Below are 24,182 nucleotides of genomic sequence, written 5' to 3'. Positions count from 1 at the left end.
ACATACGTATGTTTTACTATATGTAACTCAATATGATATAAAATTTAAGGATAACAATGAAATTTACTTTAAAAACAATTAAAAAGAAAAAAAAAAGGGTTTAAAGAATACGTCTTTAAATACTCAACATTTTCAATCATTATAAATATAAATATATTATTTTTAATGAAAAGACCACATACAAGTAGGCTATACAAAACAAATTAAAAACTTACTTTTATTAATAAACTTCTTTACTCATATTTGTCTTAAGGGTAAACATTATTCGAAAAGCAACATAGTTTAAGGGACTGAGGAGTAACTAAACAAAGTATTGTCCTGATGAAATTCCTTTGCATACGCGAACACATCCGCGTTAAAAGCAAAGTATTTTATAATTTCAAATATTTCTACTTTCTAAAGATAAATCGAAATAGTCAGTGCCAATGGACCGTTGAACAGCAGGACCGGTTGATTATTCAGTGTTTTTACACGAGAAGTTATGGATGCTAATTACTGTTACCCAATTTCGCGCGGGCGCGCTCAATTGTTTGAAACAAGTTTTTCTGTATGAACTCACTTTTGCTGGTTGTTTCCTGAATATTCAGAAATCGTGGATAGTTTTCTTTAGATTTATGTTTGTGCATGTTTGAAAAGAAAATGGGACTGATATATTAATCAAAGCACAGACCGAAAAGCCCAAACTGCTGGAGCGGTTTCAATGATATTTGGCATACAGTTGCATACAGTTATACCGATGTAGATTTATGCAAAAAAAATAAAATATGCCCGACTTAAGGGTTAATGATTATTTTTATACGAAACAAGTCCTGTTTATGTGGATCCGTAATTTTTCATCGTCATTCTAACAGTCCAACAGGTAAAAATTTACTGACATAAGTTACATTTAATTATTAACAACTGACAATGAAATCTGATAGGAAAGTTGTCTAATATTTAAAAGATACTTATCTACTTATTGATTCTTAGGTCAATTGTACAAGTCGGAGATTTAATCAATAAAAAGCAAAATGAAATTTAAATTAAATATTTTATTTCTATAACAGTTGCAGTCAGTACAGTTTGGCGGCGTAGTTTAGTGATGTGTGTATTGCCCTGGGTTGGTCTGGGTGGGGTGGACTGAGGCCGAATGCACAGCTACGCTCTCTGGAGTTGGCGCTGAGTTGTGTACCACGGCATTAAAACTGTATAAAAAATAGTTAAAAAACTGAGAAAACAATGAAAGTTAAAAGATATGAGTATTGTTGAACCGAATAATGTAATTTTATCTCATTTAAGTAATTTGCCATATTTTATTTGAAAACAATGTAATCGTAGATCTCTGGGAAATTAACGAGGTGACTGGAAAAAGCTCGAATAATGGTTATTTAATAAGTAGCCTGTTTGTTTATCGAACACACCAGATCACTCAATCCTATCCTCCTGTCAGATTTTCTAATGAAGTAACGGTGAAATCCAATTTACCAATTTGAACAATTATTGGCATTGCTAGTACCTTTAATTTGGTGTGTTTAAATATTGTACGAAGTTGATTATACAAATCTCTCATATACAAATCTAGTGTTGGTATTGAAAACCTAAGAAGCGTTTGTTCGCAAGATAATTAACATGTAATTTACTGGTTGTTTAAGTAACAACCGAGGGTACATCGGCGTTACAATTGCAGAACGTATCCTATGTAACGATATTATCTGGGTTATCGACCGAAACAACACCCAGTATTAAGATAAAACTTTTATAAATTACAACGGCGGGTACACACAAAGCTATTAGTCTCGCCAGGTTCTTTAGTAATTTATATCTTACTTGGCCTTAACATCATCGAGATACGGTTACGTAAAGATCACAAGTTCACATGAATGGACTCGAATGTTTTCGCATAATCGAATAAGCAAATTGAGGCTTGTCAATCTTCAGGCACGACTTTTAATCATTTCAGTGTTTCCCTATTATGTATTAGTTACAAGACGATTTGTTTCGTTGTAGTTAGAGATAGTTATACTTTGATGATTTATTTAATAATATTTCATTCAATCATTTATCTATCTCTCAATGTCGGTCGTATGAACTTGCTGTCGAGACGAATTGAATAATATTCGATTATGTATATACAGTTACGTCTACATTTTTAATGAAATATTTATTTTATTTACAGGGGTCCTGTTAATTTTTACAGAGCCTACATTAAATTTATTGAGTTTACCAATAGGGTTCTGATATTTTAGTGCAAGTTATTACAGAATTATATTTTTCAGCATAGTTTATAAATAAATTTGGCTTTTTTATACTTCTTTGTGTTATTGACTGCACATTATACTTGGCATTAATAAAAATATATACCAGGTAACATATATAAAACACAACTCATTCTCAGAGGGGTAGGCAGAGACTACATCTTTCCACTTGCCCAAAAAATTTTATCTTACCCGTTATGTTCATCAGCGGTGTACTCCACTTTGCGGATGGAACCATCGGGCTGGAGAAGAGAGTACTCTCCCTTCACGACGTCACCGTCGCGGCTCTCGTGCTGGGACTTGTGGTCGCCGGTGTGGGGGTCCTCCACGGAGTACGAGAACTCGTATCTAGCAGGGGCCTGTATTTAAAATAGATACTGATTATTACATCGACTTAACTGATTTAGCCAATCTCACTCTAGAAAGGTTAGGATGTTACCAGGATTAACACAAGAAAGACAAAGAGATACGAGTGTTATTGCGCCGGTACAGCGAGAGGTAGGTTTAACTTCCGTCGTCTTTACTCAAAAAATGTGTAAATGGTCGATGGAATACAATTAAATTGTTCAAGCTTATAATTGAGTTTTATAGGGCAACTTTAGAGGTAAACTATATAAGTAATGATGTTTGTGATAAATAGACAGTAATCCGAATCACAGCGTGATAGATTGATTGCCGTATGATGTTACAAAACTTTCTATAGTCTGTAATGACAAGGAGCTTGCACAATAAACATTTAATTGGGTTGTGTTATAGAGTAAGTATACTTCTAACTTAATAAAATAGGGCGCGCAATTAGAGCCGAACTGCATTTTCATTTAAATTTCGTTTAAAAAATAATTTAAAAGAAAACTTCTTAACTATTTACCTGAATATATTCCTATATATAGCTTAATTTTAATGCGGGGTTTTATTCATTTATAAGTTTAAATAGTTTTACAGATATAAATTAAAATTTGTGTTAAGATTACAGAATTAGCTAGCTGAAGTATAACTCGTTTAAAATTTAAACTTTTTGGTTTAAGAATTCTAATTATTGCATTAATATTAATGCTCAAAGATCAAAACATGATCCTGTTACATTTTAACGTGGCCTATCAGACTTTTCAAGACATATAGGATAGGATGTATGTATGTGTACTATGAAATTGTTCCCACTAGAATTATCCGCACTCTACAAAGATATATATATATATAGTAAGGGTTGTATTAACTGATCAGATTTTTAATCATAGTTATAATATATGTGCCTTTCTCTTTCTTTGTAAGTAAATTTTAGTGCGTGTAATATCACGCGTAAATTTTTCGAAACGCAAACTGCTATCGCAATATCTTCATGAATTATGTATATATCATGTTTAAAAGTAAATAAATAAAATAATTTATAGTATAGTCGTAGCAATTGCATATTAAAAGCAAAAACGTAATTGGGGAATTTTACGGTAACCATAATAGAACTTAAAATGATAATAACTTCATAATACAATTTTATAATTGTAAAAAAAATTATGTTTTGATTATTATTAATCAAAACATCTTGACGATGGTAACATATTTTGATCATAATCAATTCAATTGGACTACATATAGTACATGTACTACATATAGTATTATGCAAATTTGTAATTGAATTATTTATTATGCAAATTTGATTGAGAAGGATATACTCGTAATGTTCCCGTTGGATTTGTGATAAACGACAAAGTGGATATCTACTTTCGATCGATAATTTCTTTACGAAAAAATAAAAACAAAACTTACATATTCCTCCACCCGTTCGCTGCGGCCAACCACTGCAGGCGCTACATGCTGCACGACGGGAGTTTGATGCACGGGGGCAACATGATGCACCAAACTCAACGGAGAGGCATGCACCACAGGGGCAGTATGCACTACCGGGGCAGCATGTACCACTGGAGCCGCATGAATGGCATGTACCACGGGTGAATGGATCAGAGGTGCGCTATGCTCAAAATGATGGACTAATGGTCCATGTTGAAGAATTTGTTGCTGTTCTATTTGGATTTGGGCTGGGTGTTGGATGTAAGGTGTGGATTGGCTGGGCTCGTTGTGGTGTATGATGCTTTGTGAGGAGAAGGCTTGGTGACTGTCTTCGGGGACTGGACTAGCGTGGCATGCCGCCACAAGGCTGAGGAGAAGGACCTGTAAAATTATCATGTTTAATTAATATTGGAAAAAATCATGTTACTATATTTTTTACTCGTATCCAGATTTAGAAACTGTCTAAGTAGCTATTCACTCGTATTTTTATTACGATTTTTGTTAAGGTTGCACTGGCAGAGAATGTCGAAGTGCATTAAGGGCAGTTTAATTATGCAGTTCTTTCATTATTGTGTTTTGTACAATTGCGTCCTTCTTTGCTAAACTTTTGAACTGGGATAAATACACTCCTCTAGCAGAGTTTTTTAAACAAACAAAGAATGATATAAATATTTGATTAAAAACAACTCGAAATTCTCCCAAAAAACAACTTCTTAACTTAACTACCCTTTGATATTCAACTTTATTATCTTACTTTCGTATACATGATGTGCTTTACTGACTACTGGATCTCGTTTGGTAGCGATCCCGGTAGGATGCAGCTTATATACTGGGGATGTGTCACATGTCACTGAAAACCGGCCCTACGGCCAGCATGCGACACCGTCACACTCGGTCGCCTTTATGGTGACGTAATGTGAGGATAATTATTTGTCTTCAAGGTAATATCAGTATCGTCTGAAAATTCAGCTTATAGATAATCGAGAAGCTGTAGTACGCGACGGCGATAAATTTAGAAAGATATATGTCAATTGTTATCTTAATAGAAAAGTGTTCATGTAGTGATGATGTTCTTCTTATTATAATAAAAAGAAATTACGATAAAAATGATCCTAAATGAAAATGACGTTTTTAGAGAAAAGTGTAAACATCATTTTCAGTGGATGATAAGCAAACAACCTTCTCAAGCTCATCAATAACAGTAATTTTTACTTATTGAAAATAGTTCAAAAACTACTCGTACAAGCATCTTCCTACCATAAAAATCTACTAATATAAGTATTTATGTTTCTGTTCGACTTATATTCTATACTAGAGGCCGCCCGCGACTTCGTCCGCATGGAAACCCTATCAATGCCGCGGGAAATCCGGGATGAAAAGTAGCTTATATATTATTCTGGGTCTTCAGCTACCTACATATCAAATTTCATCATAATCAGTTCAGTAGTTTTTGCGTGAAAGAGTAACAAACATCCATACTGACATACTCACAAACTTTCGCATCTATAATATTAGTAGGATTTATTTATATATTACTCCTGGCTCTGAGCTACCTCCCTACCATTTTTCAGCCAAATCTGTTCTGCCGTTCTTGAGTTATAAGTGGTGTAACTAACACGACTTTCTTTTATATATATAGATATATAGATTATTATAACTATCTATTTTTTTCAAATTTCAAACAATTTATTTGATGAAAATATTATGTGGACCCTTGAAAATCGGAAGTATCCGAATAAAGTAGTAAGTAAACTGGTTCAGTAGGTACCAGTTTTACTCGGGTATCAATGTTATGATACACTTACGGGTTTCATTCACCTACGCCACACATATGTGTCGCACCCACTCCCCTGCAATAAGTTCGTCTCTTATACATTCAGTCAGAAAAGTATCAGGAATGGATTATTTATTTATGGTTCCAAATTCAAATTTTTGTTTTTTTTTGTTGTTGTTAGATTGGCACAACTGTTTTCCATTTTGGCGCGGAGTTTGAGTTGCATCTGTTGTTTACATTAAATACAGTGCTATTTTTAGTTATATCATATCTAGTGTGTATTGCTAATTTCATAATGGATAAAAACATCGAACAAAGAGTTTGTCTTAAATTTTGCATTGCCAATGGAATATCGTGTTCGGAGTCACTGAAAATGTTACAGAAGGCTTACGGTGAATCGACTTTATCAAAAACTCGTGCTTATGAGTGGTACAAAGCGTTCAAAAGCGGTCGAGATGTGATGGAAGATTTGCCTCGCTCTGGTAGGCCATCAACGTCTGCAACTGAAGTTAACATCGCAAAAGTGAAGGAAATAGTGACTGAAAATCCCATTCAACTTTGAGAGAGATAGCCACCGAACTTTCTGTATCTCACGAGTCGATCCGTACCATTTTAACTAATAATTTGGGTATGAAACATGTTGCCGCTCGGCTATTCCCAAAAGACCTGAATTTTTTTCAAAAACTCAATCGCATGAGAGTCGCTGAGGACATGCTAGAACGAGTCAATTCCGACCCAACATTCATGAAACGCATTGTTACTGGTGACGAGACGTGGGTTTACGAGTTTGACATGCAAACTAGTCAACAAGCTTCGGAGTGGCGCCTTCCAACTGAACCGAAACCGAAAAAACCACGCCAAAGTCGTTCAAAAGTCAAAGTCATGTTGACTGTTTTCTTTGACTATCGCGGTGTTGTGCACTCGGAATTCTTGCCGGAAGGTCAAACGGTAAATAAGGAATATTATTTGAGTGTTATGCGGCGTTTAAGAGAGCAAATCCGACGAAAATGGCCAGATTTGTGGAAAGAAAATTCTTGGATTTTGCACCATGATAATGCACCTTCGCACAAGGCCATCATTGTGACCGAATTTTTAACCAAACACTCAACAAATACTATCGAGCAACCACCATATTCACCAGATATGGCTCCAGCCGTGTCGTGGCACCCGTTTTCAATCGGTAGAAGACATAAAAGAGAATTCGCGGCGAGAACTGACCTCAATTCCGGAAACAGCGTTTAAAAAATGTTTTGATGATTGGATTATTCGTTGGCATAAGTGTATCGTTTCTAAAGGAGCATATTTTGAAGGTGATAAAATAAATTTGGATGAATAACAAACAGTTTGTGTATTATTGATCTTTTCCTGCTACTTTCTTGACAGAGTAGTATTTCCGCCGACATTAATTTACAGTAAAAAAAATTTGGAGACAAGTCCAGATTTTTACAATAAACATCTTTTTCAGAATTATTACAAAGTTTTATATTAAGCATTTCAATTTTTTATTTATCATAGTATTATATAACGTGGCTGTTGGTATAGAAACGTAATAAATTCACGCTTCCTTACTGGAGGTGTACACACAGAGATATCCTTCTACTTGCCACGACCCCTGTAGGTATTAGAATGCTTAAATTACACTAAAGAATTGGTATAATTTTAAGTTTAAGTTGACTGTTGAGTCATAAGATTCGAATGTCATGTTCAGTTGGATGCCTTAAGAATCCGTCCGAAAATTCATTGTATGTTTCATCATAAAAACCATTGTATGTTTAATTTTTTATCTACCTAGTATTAAGAGAGGAAAGGGTGCGACACCTAAAGCTGAGACCAGTGATTGACGATTGGTTTAATTAGCTTGTAACGTATGTAACATGTCAGTTATGTAAAGACTGGTTTGGATTCATCTCGTTAATCACTCATTTATTAATGTGAAGAAGATCATGTACTTATTAGACAATCATCGAAACTCGCTATGTCTAACTCGAATGAAATAAAAATTAATTAACTATCAAAATAGTTCATATTTTTCTGAAATAAATTATGATATTTTTTTGTATTAACCCGACATAGTATTGTGCTTTCATCGAAACATATCGAATGTTTCTGAAGTAGATATAATTAAAGCTATCTAATTACAGGTATATTATATTGAAAAGTTAGGATAACAGGAGTATCCAGTATAAACGGGTCTGAAGTGTAGTCGTCCGGCAAGAAAGTGGCACTCTTGCACCGACTGCTCCAGTAAACTCTTGCGCAACAGTCCGGTGGCACACCGAGAAAACGTTATTGTTTTCGCCTTAGGCATTTTCGACACTAATACTAACGAGTGTGTAAGATAATAATGCATTGCGTACAATGTATGATTGTGATATAATTAGGTCCAAGGTGGAGAATAAATTTCATATCACTCTAATAAGTAGTATTGGATTGAAGTACTTAAATATTTTCGTTAGCAGTTATGATATTTAGATTCTTTCGTGTACAATGACTGCTTATATAAAATAATAAGAATCAATACAGATTTACTTCAATTTATACGCATTATAAGTCATCATAGGTTAAATTTAATTTAAAAAATAGTTTTGTACTTTCATGTAATTTTAGGTATCATATGTTTGTGAGTCTCCAGCCTTCAGGGAAAATCTTTTATTTCTTACGAAAATATTTTATTTATACGATCGAATTTGCACCCAGTGTAGCCACTGACCTGAATAAGCAGCTGGTAACCACATAACTTCCCGCGTCGGCGCGCGTAAAGGCAAAAGCGCGTATCTCGCTTTCTGTGAAGGTCGACTTGCCCAATCCACATCCACCAATTATAACGAAACCTCCCAATGACATCCATTTTCATCCTTCTTCGCCGTGGCTGTAAGTGAAGTCGTAAATTTTCAATCACAATGTCACGAGTTTAGGATAGACGTAATGTAAGTATACTTTTGCAATAAATACCTAAATGAGTGCTTATTACTTATTAGTGAGATCACTTATTGGTTCACTTGTAACATTCATTATATATTCATTGTATTGATTAAATGATAAATAAGTTATTGCACTATATTCAATTACATTTCTTATTATATAAAATAATATTGCTAATATATGTATTGATGATTTTTATTAGTAATAATGGAAAAATATATACATACATACATACATATATTCACGTCTATGTCCGGGACAAGAAGCGGGATAGACAGAGCCAACAGTATTGAAATGGCTGATTGGCTATGTTAAGATTTTTAGCTTAATGGTAGAACTGAGATTCATATAGTGACAGGTTGCTAGCCCATCACCATAAAGAAGGATTCCAAGTTTATAAGCATGGGGAATAGATGGACTAGTCCTATTCATTTTCCAAAACAATAATATTATTCATAAATATTTTGAAAATGTACTGGCAAGTATTAAATATAAAACAGATTCACAAGGATTATATCGATATAAACCGCATAATTTGAGCAGAAAAGAAAGTAAAAATCAAATGAAATTTGAAATGTATGATATTAAATTATGACAACAAATCATATGAGGAATGGAGTTTGCAGTCTCACATTAAAACACTACAAAACACAAATGGCGATACAATCTAATTAGGTATTTGAAAAGGTCAATTGCAAGCGATACCGCTAATTATATGTGACGTAACAAAAAAAGCTCAATCACGATGAGTGCATCGACCTTGCCAGTCAGCATGACGGATTTGTATCAATAACTTATCGATATCAAAGTATGGACGCGTGCGCCCGCGCACACAGTCCAGTCACGCGACCGTTTTAAGAATTCCAATGTCAGTTATTTTACAATAGACGCCGGTTGCATCAAGGTTGTTTTGACGTGTGTCTATTATTTTTTTGTAATATTATAAATGTGTACTTATTTGTAATATGTAAGTTTATTTGTAGTTCACCATATTATGCTATCGTTGTATTGGTTTTGTTTATAGATATGAAATAGAAAATCACTTGAGAAAGAAGTGCAGCTTTTCGATGCAGTTTCGCGTAAACCTCGATAAGCTTTTTAGAAATAAGATTTTAAAGTATTGAATGATTCCTCGAATTTTTAAAAGAATTTAACTTCTTAAATAATAAAGAAGAACTTTGATGTCACTTACCTCCAGATCTTGAGATGAGCATTTAGTGACATCCAATCTTCCAAAACTTGCACAAAGGAACGCAGTAGAACTGTGGTTCCACTCCAGGGAAAGTGTATAGAGTAAAGTGCCTGGATAATGATGATGAAAGAAATAAACCATAGTTATGAGAGTGTTGCTAAATACTCGGCGGGTTTCCTCCAATCTTGACTCATACATTTGCATGGATAAACAACATAATCATGATATAACAAGTGTTTAACAGACTATATAATCATACGTGTCACACCATGCCAGTTAACAGAGTGTGAAACTCGTAACTGTCAAATTATTTAAATAATAACTGTTGTTGATTACATTTAAATCTGAATGAAATACCTTTAAATCAACGTATTTTTTTCTGGCTATCCAAGCAGCAGATCCATATTATACATACGTTTTTGAATCATTTTACAATTTAATGTGTGTTTTTGCAAATAAAAACTATTTATAAATTGGTTCAAGTATTGATTTTGATTTTGCAGTCAAAATAAACTTAGCCATAATTATCAATTGGATCTCAAACATTTCGATACGAGTATCAGCAGTATTTAAAAAAAATCTATTTAGCTCTGGGTAAGGAGTTAAGCTTAGGTTTAAGCAGAAAACTATTATTATTAAAAATAGAAAATATATTATATATTATATTATTAATATACAATTATGCTGAATTCTATGATTTAGTCACAACGGGTGAATAAATTAACTAAGTAATTCAAAATTTTTAAAAGCGAAATCGATAGCGTCATACGAGTAACTATTCTTATATGTAAATCTAAATTTATCCTTTGTCCCTACTAACCTGATGGATTGGTAAACCTTTAACAGTGACATGTCACCGATGATAGATTACTGGTATCATTATATTAATTAGAAAGTTCACTTTGGTCATCAGGCGATGATGCGTCTCGTCGTGTCGAATCTGATAAAGTTCAGTGATTATTATTTACGCAAAAGGCATTAATAAAACATCATGGCGAAACCAACCGGTAAGTAATATATGGGATCTCCAAAGAAAGTCCTTGTGTCGCAACTTAATCATGTTAAATTGCGATTCGTTAACAAATGGGTTATAAAAACGGTAAGCGAAATTAATCTTCCGATTTTAAGCAAGAAGTTACTTTAGTAAGGAGTTCACAATTTACTTTCAACATAATTTAGCATATTAGAATAAGCAAAGGTTGCTTTAAAAAACTTCATTCTATTTTTTTCAGCCTTAAGTCCGATCGATGAACATTGACAAAAAAACACTGGTCAAGTGCAAGGTGCGCTCGTAGACTATGGGTTCTGTACCATTATATTTTAATAGAAATTATACTACATATCATTAAAAGTCAATCAATTATGTTATGAGATATTTTTTTGCCACTTAATTAAACTTTATAGAACCGACCTTCCATTCATAGCAGGCATACGTGTAACATAATCTTCGACTAAAATTGCGTTAGTTGTTAATAAAAGCTGTAGACCTCAAAAAAGTGTAGCAAGTTCTTAATAAGACTGTGCGATGATGTTAAGTGATATATAGTTATATAGTTCTCATGTTTTATTTTGCCAACTTTTTTATTCAACAGGATATGCCTTTGATCTTAAAAAAAATCAAGAAATCCTTCCACAGACCTTTTATAGGTAGAAATGTCGTAGTTCATCTTTTCAATACGGAAGATTATTATTTTAACTGAGAATGATAATTCTTTTCTTACCTCTGTTTCCATCTCAAATGATATTTATCATTAGTGACCTGATTAGGCTATCTGGTACAAATATAAATTGTTCTCTAGAACTTCTGTTACGTCACTTTAAGTAATAAGATAAATTAAAATTATTACAATCTCACGAACACAGTTGTGAGTCGTAATCGATTGTCAATACTTTAAACAATCGAGGACATGTTTTAAATTCTTATACTCTTAATGCTACTTTTAATATTTCTTAATTGAGCCGCGGCGTTCTCATTGCGAGGATCGGGAAGTTTTCTCTGTAATTCAATTTAACGATATCACTAGTGTTCAGCTCTTGAGCGTTTCATTTTGTGACCAGGAACTGAAAGCAATGTAGGTCCGTCGCAAAATCAATGTGATCTCGATTGCTAAATGTAGGAATATTAAATACCTAAGGATTTCGCTACAACCTGATAGCCGCTGGCTACTTGTATAACTTTCGCTCCTTATTTTGGGCATGATGTTTATGCAATTTGTGCCCATTGTCTTAGTCATCCAATGCTTCCCACGGTTCAGCGGGTACCGAGTGCAATTAACACATGTCAGGGCTAACACAATGCAATTTTTTGACTCTCTAATGGTATTTACTGCCTACTGCAAAATGCTCCAATTAATTGCAACACATATGTTTAAATGCGTACTGTTATTATTACTTAAAACATTTTCGCAGTGTGATTACTAAATCATTTATGTAATTTCGAAATAAAACAACAGTAGGTTCATTTTAAATCGTATATTCATTTTATTTACAATATAATGCAACGTGTGTTTTATACACTCATTCACTACAAAGACCACACCAAGAATAAGTCTAGTGAGATGGAAGAGGACTAAAAATTAATAGAACACAGAGTGGTAAACTGATGCAACTACACAATATACAATAGAAGAAAATGAGACGGTGGACCTAAGTCGATTACGTATAAACTAATACTATAAGCCTAATATCACAGACTGGGTAAAGTGTCTCCTAATGATGATGGATGACCGGAGGAGTGTTGTGCACGACGGCGTTGAATCTGTGGCAAGAATAAGTTTTTGAGTTTCAAAAAGGAATTTTACACATAAACAAGCCTAGATCTAGACAAAGCACGTCGCCTATTTTACAATTCACCACGGTACTATCTGATGGTGCAAATTTATGGCGATTGCATTGTTGCTTAATATTCAAATTAAGCATGCTTTTGTTTAATGCTGCCTTCATTCTTTCGAGACGAAATCTTGTACTAATGAATTAAGCGCCTTTCTACTTTGAGTTTGACTTAATTTTTCCAAAACACGGTTAGATGAGGTTCATAGACTACACATATCGTAATGTTTATAAACCCACTGTCATATTGGTATTCAAATTTGCCCCAGCGACTATTACCTTTTCATTTTCATCTAAAAATACTTATAATGAAATTCTTTGTTTTGGATGGTAATTGGTTAATTCTAAAGCTCAATACTTTGAGCTTATATTTACTATAAACACATTTTTAACATCTGCCTCTGTAATATTGCTCTCTATGGCACTAAATACCTACCTCTTAACCACAATGTTCTGGCTTCATTCTTAGGTCAAGTCAAGATGATGATCTGTGTCAAATCGGCCTGTGTCTGAACGTTTATTTTTATAATTGTATTAATATAAAGTTTCGTAAAGAATGAACCTTATCTATTTAACTTAGGTACTTTACGTCAGCTAACAGTCATAATAAGTTTTTATTATTACCCATTGTGGTGGTCAGCGGTGTAAGTGACCTTGCGGAAGGAGCCGTCAGGCTGGAGTAGAGAGTATTCTCCTTTTACGACGTCGCCGTCTCTCTCCTCGTGCTGGGACTTGTGGTCACCGGTGTGGGGGTCCTCCACGGAGTAAGAGTAGCCGTATTTGGGATGAGCCTGTACATACATGTTTTTGTTTAGAGACACTACTGGAAGAATGTTTGGAGTAAATAGGTTAACGTGAGGGTTGGTAATATTTATTGACAAGAGTTTTAGGATATATTTTAATTTTTTTCGATGAATTGAATACACATAAAACATATCTAGTTATAACATTTTCATCATTAATTCATGTCTATATTCAAACTAACCAATAGTTATGAAGATTTTTGTAGGAAAAGAAATTAGCTAGGCCAAAGTTTATGTCATACAAATAAAACTTATTACTGCCCCCTTCAATTTAAATATCAAATGTAACATAGTTCTAATCACACAATAACTTACGTATTCATCAACATAATGATCCTCATGGGATGGGGCAGCATGCACAGCAGTGTGGATGGGCGCAGCGTGGATCAGAGGGGCGGCATGTAACACAGGGGCGGCATGAACAGGAGCGGCATGGACGACGGGAGCAGAATAATGTACCGGGGCTTCATGGTGGATGCTCTGGTCATGACGGTAAATGTTCTGAGAGGAGACTGCTGGAGCATGGTGGATCAGACCGGCGTGGCAGGCGGCCACTACGGCGCAAAGTAACAGGACCTGAAATAAAAAAGTACAGTGTTTTCAACACGCACAACAAAATTATCATTACGCAATTTTTAATGGTTTGGAATGTACTGCTTACTTTGGAGAACATTTTGCTGTAGAGACAAATGCCTTGACGACTGGTATAGCTCTGATAGTGCACTCTTTTTATATAACAAACAAAACATAAGCAGTCCGTGGAGGGGATCTATTCCCGACGATATCCGATCGGATCACAGTAATTGCCGCATTGCCAATCTGTTCACTTTATAGAGTGTCGCAAGACTCGATATGGCTACAATGTGTAGAGAAAATGGACAATAAGTGAGAGGTTGATATTGTTACAATTTTTTGCAATTATTAAACAAAGGATGATTAGTGTGATCTACAAAAAATTATTAAGGATACATTTTTTAATTAAAAGTTAACTTTTCCAAATGGATTAAAGGTATCCTTACTTAATGCACTCTAGATTTGAAAGATTAAATTTAACCAAACTACCTTATTGGATTATTGTTAGGTTAGTTAAAGTTAGATTGAACTTTGTGATTGTAAATATGTGCATTAGGTATTCCTGCCCATTTCATAGCAGAAATTACTACGAAAAAAAGGAACAAATGGAGATATGTAACTATAAATACACTACACGTGAGAGTTACACATAGTTAGGTATGAGATGGATTGGAATTATAAGAGTATTCCTCATCCTCGTCCTTATTTCTTTAGACAAGATACTGGTTCTACTCCTACGACTATGATTCTGAAGTACACTCTCTAAAGTAAGATTTTTCATGAAGCGACCTAAATTCCTATCAAAACTTCCAGAACCTTGATGGGGAATTTATTGGATATTGAATTATGGTTACATCGAACAGCTGTAGGGTTTTTCGCCATGGTTTTCTCACTGATATGCTCAAACTAATGAACCGATCTGAGAAAATAGTCACTGGTGGCCGTGGTAGAACTCGAACTACAACATAACTGCTCGTCCACCGATGCTCTGAAATAACTTTTTACACATACGTCATTCCAATGCGTCTATTTAGCCTTAATTTACCTATTGTAAGTATCATATTATCTATGGTTCATATACTGATGATTCGATTTAAAAATATTTCTATGCTGAAAACTGACCTAGTTAGATTTAACAATTTTGTGGACTACATAAGAGCTATGGCGTCACAGCAGTCGGTTATGAGAGCAGTCAAGATTTATAGGCTATTGCCTACATTTATCTGCACAAGAAGGGCCTAGAAAGTGCTGTTCCTTGTCGCACTCCGGTTTCATTTTACCTAATAATTACATCCAGATATAGCTGGTTATTCAAATATCTGATGGCATAAGAAATAGTTACATCATTTGAATAATATTTCATAGGGGCACAGTGTTTCAAGACAAATTTTTAGACTATATTTTTATGTCTTACACGTAAGACGTTTCAACCTTTTTGGCTGAGGAAACAAAAGAAATATGACGACGTTACGTGATGTTTTTTTATTAATTGCATTACATTGCCGTTTTCGTTTTTTATTCATGGTTATTCCAAGTAGTAGTAATAGAGAGGCGAGCACGCAACCGGGACTAAACGCCAGGAGGATGATGATTGTATTGTTATTTATTTAAAAATAAAACTAGCTTTTATCAAATAAAAGTCATATCAAAAAAGACAGAATTTTTCAGTATACTAAAAAAAGTAATAAAATTAATTATTAAGCTATGGTTGATAAGAGTTATTGCCCACATGAAGGTCAAGTCAACAAAATAGCAATCAAACACGATTATATAATTCATGTGCATGCATGAAAACTAATAAATGTATACTTGAACAGTACGCTACCGTAAAAAATTAAAATTGAACAATTAAAAATTTGTTGCGATTGATGATGATAGTCAAGGTTATATTTAAGTGTTTTTGATGGACATTTTTTTTTATACGTTTAGTTTTTAAAGTCATCATGGAGGTCTGATTGTGTCATAGTCGAGTTTAAAATAAAGTTAGTCAATTTGTTACTTGGTTATATACTAGCGACCCGCCCAGGCTTCGCACGGGAGCAAAATTCTGAAAAAATTATACATAAAAACCTTCCTCATGAATCACTCTACCTGTTACAAAAAATCGCATCAAAATCCGTTGCATAATTTTAAAGATTTAAGCATACAGACAAACAGACTAAAATAGCGACTTTGTTTTATACTATGTAGTGATTTAATCTATTGGACCGATCTTCATATAATTTTGAATATATATAATGTGAAGCACAGGAGATGATATATTCCAAACGGTCGAGAAAAGCTACTGCCAAATATATATATTTTTAATGATTCCTGTAACGGATTCTCTATGCTACTTCAAACCTACAACGAGTGAATTTTTTATCCACGAAACAACTATCTAACTTTAAACAATTCTTATAATAAAAATAAGAAAGAATGGGTCTGAGAGCAGCGTTGTTTTAAAATAATTATAATAGAGGTACCTACTCGTACTTGTTGGCCTAACGAGGTTGGTTGGTGCGTAATAGTATTTTGTAAATAATGATAGCTTGCAAAGAATTGTAGGACATGCCGAGGTATGTAAAGCAATGTCATCTTGCATAAATCCAATTAGGCTCAAATACTCTGAATGCCAGAAATATATACGTATGCGTATAAATTAACATATCGATAAAACTTAGACCTGATTTTTTTTTTACAAAACTTCGATACGAGGTGAAAATTATTAATCTAGCATAACGAGTAAATAAAGGCTTAAAATAAGTAAGTGAGTAAGCTGATGCTAAAAATAAGGTGGTTAATCAAGTTAAGGAAGTCTGGAATTCTCTAAAAACTTTACCTATTTTATATAAAATTATTTAAATACTACAAAATAATATATTTCATCATTATATTCCTCTTGATCCAAGGACTACCCTTGGATATCTACTCTGCTTTTGATGGTAGCTCAGGAAAGTAAGTGTTCTTTGTGTGATCAAAGAACACTTCGTGTCATTATATTTCCCGCTAACCAACCTACGAGTAGCTTGCATAATATAGTATACATTTATATTTTAAATAATGGACATCCACCGCTCCGCCAACCTTAAATGAAAAATCACCAGAATTACTGTTCCCGCGCGAATTTTGGAAAATCCTCTCTTGGTGCATACCTAGAATGCATAAAGAATCTATAACCGTGTGGATCATGTCATCTTGTTGGAAAAGTTACAACGCCTGGGTATCCATGGTAGTCTACTAAGATGGGTGGAATCTTATTTGGCAAACCGCTCGCAGGCGGTAGTGATCGGAGGATACCGTTCAGATTTTATTACAGTAGTTTCAGGCGTCCCTCAGGGCTCAAATTTAGGTCCGTTACTGTACAACGCCTATTTGTACGACATTGGGGAATGCTTTAAACATTCAAAATATCTGATGTACGCAGACGATACGAAAATTTATTGTAAAGTTACCAATATTTTGGATTGTCAATCGATGCAGAGAGATCTTGACAATCTTCTAAAGTATTATATGGACAATAAACTTACTGTCAATGTAAAGAAATGTCAATGCATTAGCTTTAACCGTAAAAGTAAACCTTTCATATTCAATTATAGCTTCAACGGAGTAGTTATAGACAGAACTAAACTTGCTCGAGATTTGAGAGTAATTTTTGATAATAAAATGATTCTCTGCGATCATATAAATTATATTAAGAACAAAGCTTTTAGAAATCTCGGTTTTGTTTTGCGCATTTGTAATTCGTTCTCTCAATTATCTGCCATAAAAGTTATTTATTTTGCGTACCTATGTCAGAAGCATACTTGAATATGCATGTCCTATTTGGTCTCCCTTCTATAATATTTACATTAATCAATTAGAACGTATCCAAAAAACATTTGTTAATCATCTTAATTATCGTGCCCGCAGACCCTACGAATCATACGAAGACAGTTGCCGCGCGCATGGTTTGCTTACCCTAGCCCAACGACGTACTATCGCCGATATGTGTATTTTATATGACATAGTAAACGGTCGACTGGATTGTCCTGATTTGATTGCCAACATTTTTTACCGAACCCCATTGACTCGGACGCGTCAGACCACCCTTTTTCATTCTCCGGCGTTTAAAACTAAATACGCAAAAAAATGTGATTACAGCGCGAATTGTGAGAACATATAAATTTCCTTTGCAGGCACCAGAGCTAAATTTAAATACAAATATTGGAGGCAATTAAGTGACAGTATCATTATAAATATGTTAAAATTATGTGGGTGTACATATACACATGTATAAACATATAAGCATACATGCTAGCATGAGATAGATTTACACCTGTATTTTTATTTTTTTTTATTTTTTAATATCTCTTTATAAAATTAGTATATATGGATTATTTACTCGATTCCACTCCATTAAATTTTTATGAGTATTTATTAATCTAAGCAATTCAAACCACTCATTCCACAGATTGCCATTCCAATTCGGTTAAATTTAACTTTTTTATTCACACCTAAAATTAGAGACTTAAAACATACTTGCGTCTTGATTAAGCGATAAGTACTTTCTTCATCAGTAACTATTGACTTTATTACAGTAATAGTAAGAGAAACCTGTCATTGGCTTTATAATAGCATAAAATTAATACTGTATTAATATTTAATGTATACGCTGTTGGTTTCTTTAATAAAATAAAATAAAAATAAATATACGCCAAATTTCAAGTCTCTTGACCTAGCGGTTTGGGCTTTGCGTTGATATATTGTCAGTCAAGGAAAACATGGCCTCAGAATTTATATTTTATTCTTGCTTCGTTTGTAGGGTTGTATGGGATTTTTAGGACTTTATGATATATTTCTTTGTTAATTGAATAATGTAGAAATGAAGCCTCTACCGCCATCTGTACAATGTAAGCTTTATTAATACTGTATGTCAGCAGCGACAATAGTGAAAGGTAACTATGCGTCTTGGCTTTTTGATCGATCAGATATATTTTTTAATATGTTTCATAGATGGTGTTGGAAAAAATTAAATAATAAATCATTTAAAATCATTAAAAATTTACTTTTGATTCCTGTATCAGTCAAACAATATAGTATATATGTATATATTTTAAATCAACATCTTAAAATTAAACTTTCCAGTAAACAACAATTTTCCAGTAAATAACAATCTAAAAGCTAACAGAATTTACAAACAATATGCACAAACATTTTAAAGTACCATAGTACACATTAATTTTAAAACCCTACGTAATATATTCTGGAATAACGGTAGTGTGACGAGGCTACTTCAGAATCTGAGCTCGGTTGTTCGGAACTAGTCTTTTCACTTTCATTTGTTTCTGGTTTCTTTGGAGCTTCCTCGACAAGAGGCATCATCACTATATCCGAATTCAAGCTCGCACTATTTGGCATAACCATTGATTCAACATTTGGTATAATTTTCACAGGTGGAATTTCGACCGCTTCCATTTTGATTGTTGTATGTTCAACTTCTTCAATTTTGTTTGGAACTGCTTTTGATAATTCATCATTGCTTTCGGTTTCGAGTTTACTAGGCTCACTGTCTTTTTTAGGTTCTTGTGCTGTTTCTTTTACAGGAATGGTTTGTTTTAATTTTGATTCATAAAAATAATCTTTGCCTGGGAAATAGTGGTTGATCTTAACGCCATGTCCGAAATCCCTCGTCTGATCAAAAACAGAGAAAGCATTATCTCCATGCTTATTATATAATTTGCTAACGACTGCATTAAACCTGGAATATTAAAATATTATGGCGATGAAAAATTATTTGGTCTTTACAATTAAATAGTTCAGGAATAAAATCATTAATATTGCAGATACTGGAAGTTGGTATTATTTTCTTCATAAGACAAACACAACGTACCATAATATGTGCGTATACTAAGGGAAAGTTTTAAAAACGATAATGATATTTATAAACAATAACGTTCGACTTACCCATTATGATCATCAGCTTTGTACTGCACCTTCCTCAATGAACCATCAGCCTCAACCAAGCTATATTCTCCTCTCACTTTATCTCCATCTCTGTGCTCATGATGATGTTTATGATCACCCGTCTTCTTGTCTGATACAGCGTATTCAAACTCATATTTTGGGTATGCCTGTAAATTAACCATTGATTGTTATTCACCCGTTTACAATTCTTCATCTTAATGATTATTTAATTAATACCAATAGGTTATTGCACAAAAAAATTTATTTGTTTTGTTGAAATTAACTTACATAGAAATCGTATGTATGCATATATTTTGCACTAGGTGGATGGTAAACTTTGATATACTGCCAAGCCTTTGAGTTTTCGTAATCGTCTTTGAATTTTGGACTAGTATCAATAAATACTGAATGACTGAATCCCACGAAGCAAACTAATAATAAAAGGATCTGTAAAGAAATATTGGATTAGTAAACTGATTACAATAATAATAACAAAGTAGAGCTTATTGTTTTATGATTTACTTTTTGACTCATTGTGGTATATTTGATATGAACCGCCGCCTCCAGTAAGTACTAGCGAACTGTTAACAAATTGTTGGACTATAAACCATTTTATACTTTTCCAATTATGACCATTACATAAAATTATCAAAATTTCAACTAAACCAACTATCATTGTTGTTTAAGAATGTACAAGAAAGAATATAGTGGACCTAACATGACGTGGACTTTTTTCGAAGGTACAGAGGGTATATTAATAGGTAATTCAAGAAATAATACCTGAAATAAATTGAAACTCTCTTTATAAATAAATAAGAATATTTCCTCTTTCTAACAATGTAGCGCTATTTATAAAAAGCTTTTGCCGATAGAGTTACGCTTAGAGTTCTATATTCATTTTGTTCTTTCTACTGTTCTTGTTAATATTTTATTTCACATAATTTTCTTCATTTGATAAAATATTTCTTAACTTATCCAATATTGTAAAACATAAAATATAAATGAAATTTATGTCTTCGTTATTAAAAAGTCAGAAAACGATTGAATAAGGTTTTATTTCAATACTAATTCATTTAAAAGTCTTGTCCATGTTAATACCATCACAAAAAGTTATTTATCGTATCATCGCCATCGACACCAAAAGAGGCATTGAGTAAATTTTTCGAGTGTAGGTACCAAAAGGGGAGAACAAAACTGAATTTATAGATTTATTAAGCTTTAATCTTGTAAAGGCGAAAATTTTGAAAGAATTTCGGTCCAATAAAACCATATTTCTATCTTGTTGTAAATTTATAATAATTTTGCTACACTTGTGCAAACAAAATGTTAATGGTCTAAAGTAAATAAATGAGATTTTGTACAAGATATATGACTGTATGTTTTCCAAATAAATAAAATAATATGTTTAGGCGTAATTTGAGCAAAATCTATTTCGAAATCTGCGTATATCTTAGTTAACTTAGGAAAATGTAAAAATCAGATTAAGTGCTTATCCTTTGCCGTCAACCTTGTAAGACTATCAGAGATTTACTGATCGTGCAAAGCTTAAAAAAATACTTGCAAATCTACATACATATTATTTTTTTATTTTTATAATAATAAAAATATTTTTTCTTTAATATATCAGCTATAGTAGGTTATTTTTCCCCAGTTTCCCCTTTAGTTACGATCCTACACCAAATGTTATAAGAGAGTGGTTTGCAGTTCTTTATCTTTCCAATATCACAATTCGACCGTCGCCACGAATGCATTATACAATAGCGGATGAAATTGGTATTTTTTGCAAATAAAGACATCACAGCATTCCGTTTAGATATAATCAATTTATATGAATTTGCGAATTCAAGCGTAAAGATAAGAGAGTGTGACATATCATAAGAAAGTATCTAATGTTTTTCTCTAACTCTTTGGAATATGTTTTTCCGAAATTCTATTTTGATTATTCTAAAGGTACACACTTATGGATAAGGCTGCAATATTTAAAAATAAAACTATGATGTATGTTAATAATCCAGCTTATTATTAATCGCAATAAATATTCAGTTAACATTTACATCACAGGTACATTTTTCAAATTAATGCTTGTAGTATTGAAGAACTGGTGCTGATTTCACCAAGACCGGAGCAGTCTTAACCAGAACAGGTGCTGGAGTTGGGGCGGTGTTGTGAACCACCGCGTTAAAGCCGTTGTGGGCATCAGCCGTGTACTCCACGGTCCTGATGGAGCCGTCGGCCTCGTGGAAGGAGTACGAGCCCTTCACGGCGTCGCCGTCGCGCACCTCCTGCTGGGACTTGTTGTCGCCGGTGTGGTCGTCAGCTACGTAATATGAATACTCATATTTGGCGTTAGACTGTAAATAAGGAAACCTTAAATGAACACTTTTCAGACACAAAAACGATTAGAGTGGTTTGTGGACAAATTTTTATAAAGTCTTTACAAAGTTGAACTTCTGGACCATCACGTTGTGTGGACTTTGGAGAAAGAGAGAGAGAGAGAAAAAAAACAAAATTGCACAAGCATTTTTTTAAGACATTTTAAGATAAGATGTTAAAATTAACACGCAATACAATAAAACTTGACGGCCTCTGTGGCGCAGCGGTAGTACGAATCTCGGCCAGGGCATGATGAGAAAAGGACTCTTTCTGATTGGCCTAGGTCTTGGATGTTTATCTATACAAGTAGTTATTATAAAATATAGTATCGTTGAGTTAGTATTATATCTCGTAACACAAGTCTCGAACTTACTTCAGGCTTCAGGCTAACTCGATCTGTGTAATATGTTCCGTATATGTATATTTATTTATTAAACTTACCACAATTTCAGGTTCATGTGCCACTACTTTGGCGACAGGGGCAGAATATTGGACAGGAGCGCTGTATGTCACCGGGGCGCTGTGATACACCGGGGCACTGTGATACACCGTAGCCGGGGCACTGTGATACACCGGGGCGGAGACCACCTTCTCGACGACAGGAGTTGAGACATACTTCGTCACAGGAGTGACCAATTTAGTATACTGAGGTGCAGCATCGATAGAGTATTTAACTGGTGCAGATTGGTAATACACAGGGGATTGGTAGGTGACAGGTGAAACTGATAGCTTGGTGACTGGTGCTGATGAGTATTTTGTGGCGATTTGTTGGGGCTCGTCGTGGCGGATGATGCTTTGGGAGGACACTGCTTCGGAGTAATGGACAGGCTCTGCTAGGAGACCTGCCTGGCTTATTGCGACCAGCGCGCAGAGAGAAAGAAGCTGTAAAAGAAATGGTTTCATGGTATAAGTGTTATGTGAAGAATGCAATAATCATCATTTATCTAATAGAAAAAGTTAAATTTTATCGGCTTTAACAGAATAGAAGAAAACTTTTACATGTTTTTGCATTTGAACTAATAACTCACTAAATTATCAAAATGATGCTGATCATTGGAATCAGAATTATATTCAGAATTTTATGATCATAATACATTTACAGCAAGTAAAAAAAAAGATGTACTTTTACTTACTTTTGAGAACATTTTGGGTGTTTTGGTTTGTATCTTGATCGTTAATGATATTCTTGAATAAAAATGATCCAGTTTTATACTCGCTTATCAGAGCAAATAATTACAATACATACGTAAGTAGTGGAAGCTGCCAAACGAGAGTTAACCTTACTACGGGTCACAAGTTGCCCTGAATAAAACGTTCACTTTATTCCAAAAATCGATATGGGGCTACAGACAAGTCGATGTGGGTAATATACAGGTATTTTATATAATTTCACACTTGCAAACTTACATTATAACATACGTACACACTTATAGTCATGTCTTTGTAATTTATGGGGTAGACAGAGCTAACAATCTAGAAAAGAATGAAAGGTCACGTTTAGATGTAGGTATGCTGTTTAATAATGGAATAAAGATTCAAAGAATCCCAAGTTAATTATTCTCCTTTTTATTGACTTTTACAATCTGTACGGGAAGAGAAACAGCCAGCCGAAGACCAGCATGGCAAATCACATTTTAGTAGTTTTTAAATATCCTTGAAAATCTGGCGGTCGAAGAGCCACCTACACTATTGACTTCATTGACTGAAAACTCTGTTATAACAAAATACTTCTGATATCACTGCATTTTACGATATGACTATTACAAATGATAAAT

The 24,182-nt window shown here is 33.8% G+C and overlaps 1 protein-coding gene across 1 annotated transcript; it reads right to left on the bottom strand.

Annotated features, from left to right (window-relative positions):
• Positions 1-1,075: 1,075 nt before the first annotated feature.
• On the bottom strand, positions 1,076-23,552 carry LOC106131903 (uncharacterized). The gene is made up of 14 exons (XM_060945107.1): positions 23,541-23,552; positions 23,131-23,289; positions 22,852-22,995; positions 22,149-22,385; positions 20,323-20,481; positions 20,035-20,201; positions 19,324-19,828; positions 13,852-14,112; positions 13,358-13,524; positions 12,632-12,662; positions 6,502-6,504; positions 3,996-4,202; positions 2,427-2,593; positions 1,076-1,184 (listed from the first exon to the last, which is right to left on the bottom strand). The coding sequence occupies exons 1-14, from the start codon at positions 23,550-23,552 to the stop codon at positions 1,076-1,078; spliced, it is 2,328 nt and encodes a 775-aa protein (XP_060801090.1).
• Positions 23,553-24,182: the final 630 nt, after the last annotated feature.

Source organism: Amyelois transitella, chromosome 7 (assembly GCF_032362555.1).
Source record: "Amyelois transitella isolate CPQ chromosome 7, ilAmyTran1.1, whole genome shotgun sequence".
In the NCBI taxonomy this organism is placed as follows: domain Eukaryota; kingdom Metazoa; phylum Arthropoda; class Insecta; order Lepidoptera; family Pyralidae; genus Amyelois; species Amyelois transitella.
This window is presented reverse-complemented; position numbering and strand designations above follow the sequence as displayed.